Source organism: Hylobates moloch, unplaced genomic scaffold (genome assembly GCF_009828535.3).
Source record: "Hylobates moloch isolate HMO894 unplaced genomic scaffold, HMol_V3 SCAFFOLD_11, whole genome shotgun sequence".
Classification (NCBI taxonomy): domain Eukaryota; kingdom Metazoa; phylum Chordata; class Mammalia; order Primates; family Hylobatidae; genus Hylobates; species Hylobates moloch.
The window spans coordinates 43086842-43090336 of NW_026652286.1; the positions used below are offsets into that span (position 1 = coordinate 43086842).

The 3495-nt window shown below is 41.1% G+C and overlaps 1 protein-coding gene across 1 annotated transcript; it reads left to right on the top strand.

Moving 5' to 3' along the window:
- Nucleotides 1–1225: 1225 nt before the first annotated feature.
- LOC116477377 (olfactory receptor 52M1-like) lies at nucleotides 1226–2176 on the top strand. The gene has a single exon (XM_032168090.1). It carries the CDS (start codon nucleotides 1226–1228, stop codon nucleotides 2174–2176), a length of 951 nt encoding a protein of 316 aa, XP_032023981.1.
- Nucleotides 2177–3495: the final 1319 nt, after the last annotated feature.

The following is a 3495-nucleotide window of genomic DNA, read 5'->3' on the forward strand; positions in this document are numbered from 1 at the left end:
AGTCTGGGCAACTTTAAATGTGAGTGGATCATGAGGTCAAGAAATCAAGACCATCCTGGCCAACATGGTGAAACCCCGTCTCTACTGAAAATATAAAAGTTAGCTGGGTGTGGTGGCACGTGCCTGTAGTCCCAGCTACTTGGGAGGCTGAGGCAGGAGAATCACTTGAACCCAGGAGGCAGAGGTTTCAGTGAGCCAAGATCGCACTACTGCACTCTGGCCTGGCAACAGAGCAAGACTCTGTCTCAAAAAAAAAAAAAAAAAAAAAAGTGAGTCCTGTGCTAAATATCTTTGATCAACTAGATTTGACAATCTGAACAAACCAATATTAAACCCATTCAGAGAAAAGGTAATGTGCTTCCTTAGTACATTTACCATAGCAAATTTTCTCTTTATATTTTTAGCAGGTTTTGATATTTTATAACCTTATTTTTAAAGCTCTTAATCATTTTTAAAGGCATAATAGAAAAAAACACAAATCTCATTCACCCAAAATCAACAGACAAGCTGGGTCCAAATCTTCCTAGACCCTTTTCTATTTAAGGGTATGTGTTTCTCTCTCACGTGCATACACTTTAACACAATTAAACAATAGTTTAATCGGCCTCCTGCTGTTTCCTAACTTATTATACTATGATGTGAACATTATACCAGGAAGTGCTTATCTTTAAAAATATCAATATAATCTAATTCAGTGAATGGAGGTACTAGAATTTAAACAATGCTGTATTTGTGAGCACATTATTACAACTTTTCATTAGTAAAAATTAGTTTTAAACATCTAATCAGTATGTTATTAGTGTTGCTATTGATCAGTGATAAGAGAAGCATATGCAGGCACTGCCTAAACATGATACATGGATTTACATTTAACTGTTACATGTAGAATTCTTGTATTTTTTCCTGCAGAAAAAGTTCCTTGGGGTAAAATTATGAGTTAAAAGGAGATGCATAATGTTGGGGATTTTTACATGTGGTAGGGCGATTTAGTAAAAATCATGAGCATAATTACGGATCATTAACAGTAGGTATCATTACGGATAATTTATTTTATAAAACAAAATGATTTTTCAACTTGGCATTCAGAATTCTTCTTTATCATAGGCACCACCAGTCACCCTGGATGGAAATGAAAGTCTAGTCTACAGTTCCCAGAAGCAGTATCATTCACAAGAGTAAAAATCTAAAAGAGCTCCTGTCTCCTGGATACCCCAGATCCCTGAATATGTTAACCCCTAATAATGCCTGCTCCGTGCCTACCTCTTTCCGGCTCACTGGCATCCCTGGCCTGGAATCCCTGCACATCTGGCTCTCCATCCCCTTTGGCTCCATGTACCTGGTAGCTGTGCTGGGGAACATGACCATCCTGGCAGTGGTAAGGATGGAGCACAGCCTGCACCAGCCCATGTACTTCTTCCTGTGCATGTTGGCTGTCATTGACTTGGTCCTGTCAACCTCTACCATGCCCAAACTACTGGCCATCTTCTGGTTTGGTGCCCACAACATTGGTGTGAATGCCTGTTTGGCCCAGATGTTCTTCATTCATTGCTTTGCCACTGTTGAGTCAGGCATCTTCCTTGCCATGGCTTTTGATCGCTATGTGGCCATCTGTGACCCACTGCACCATACCTCGTTGCTCACCCATGCTGTGGTGGGTCGTTTGGGGCTGGCTGCCCTCCTCCGGGGGGTAATCTACATTGGACCTCTGCCCCTAATGATTCGCCTGAGGTTGCCCCTTTACCAGACCCAAATCATTGCCCATTCCTACTGTGAGCACATGGCTGTGGTCACCTTGGCATGTGGTGACACAAGGGTCAACAACTTATATGGAATGGGGATTGGCTTCCTGGTATTAATCCTGGATTCACTGGCCATCACTGCCTCCTATGTGATGATTTTCAGGGCTGTAATGGGCTTGGCCACCTCTGAAGCCAGGCTTAAAACCTTAGGGACATGTGGCTCTCACATCTGTGCCATCCTCGTCTTCTACATCCCCATTGCTGTTTCCTCTCTCACACACCGCTTTGGCCATCCTGTGCCTCCCCATATCCATATCCTTTTGGCCAACCTTTACCTCCTCATCCCACCTATCCTCAACCCAATTGTTTATGCTGTCCGCACCAAGCAGATCCAAGAGACTCTTCTCCATATTAAGGCAAGGACTCAAACCAGGTGACTGTTCTATATCTTTTTATTTTAGGTTCAGGGGTACATGTAAAGATTTGTTACATAAGTAAACTCATGTCACAGGGATATGTTGTACAGATTATTTCATCACCCAGGTATTAAGCTCAGTACTCAATAGTTATCTTTTCTTACGGGGCATATAAATACTTAGTCATGACAGGACAAAGCTCTGACAGCTCTGACTGGGGAAGCCCATGAGATGTCTGGGTCCTACCTGAACTTTGAGGATAAGAGTCTAAGAGCAATCCTAGAGTCTATTCTGTTTGATCATGGATTTTCTATACGGTATAGACCTAATATCTGAAAGTGAAGAAAATCAGGGCATGAGTTTTTGTACTACAATTCCCTGTTTGACTATAAAATTAAGCAACATAAGCATACAGGCCACAGAAAGTAAAATTTTTATCCTTTACTTTTTTGGTATAAAACTTCATTCCTCTTTGTAGAATGTTAGAAAGCAGAATTTCTAGAAGGCAGAATTATGTTCTAACATCTTGGGCAGTTTACAAATTCTGTTAGTAAAGGTCTGGAAAATCTCAACTGTGTTGACAAGCCTTTCCAACCTTTTGGCTTGCCCCAGAAAAGGCCTTCAGTTGAGCATAAAAATAAGTATGAGAAATCTTAATAGGACTCGGAGTGAGACCTTGGCATGCACAGGAATTAGAATCCTCAAACCAAGTCCTGCCCAATTTAAACAGACAGATGAGTTTGCAACATTCTGTATCTCCTAATAATAGGGTTAGCTGAGAGCAGGGAAGACTAAACAGAGAAGGGCATTAGAAGATTCCATTTCAGAGGCCCTGAGATTGGCATATCTGGTAGACAGGAGCCACACCAAAATAACGAAATGGCGTAGAGGGAAGAAGGTAATGGGATTGTGAAGGGGGTTGGGGTAACTGATAAGCCAAAGGTGATGAGAATAGATGGAGGCCCTGTGGTGCATGTAAACTTTGAAATGCTTCCAGATCTCACTGGATAATTCTTGTTGCTACTTCTGAATTATGATCTGACCACTTTCATTATTCACTGATCACAAAGGTTCTGTAATGAGGACTACTTCAGGCCAGAAACCTGCAGGAATTTTGTGGCAATGCATGACAAGCAGACAAGTAGAATGAAGCAGTCACTCCCAATCCTAGTGATCCAGAATTAGGATTATGTACATCTTAGTTCTCAGATGTTTCCAATCTTAAATCATTTAACTACATTTACAAACAATAACATCTAAGAAGGCTAAAGTGACTGATCTTAGGTTAAAAATAAGTTGCTCTAGTATTTTTAAAGACAAAATTCTAAAGAAGCCCGTAA

Coding starts and splice junctions, on each gene's coding strand:
- LOC116477377 (XM_032168090.1), top strand. CDS start 1,226: ATGTTAACCCCTAATAATGCCTGCTCCGTGCCTACCTCTTTCCGGCTC.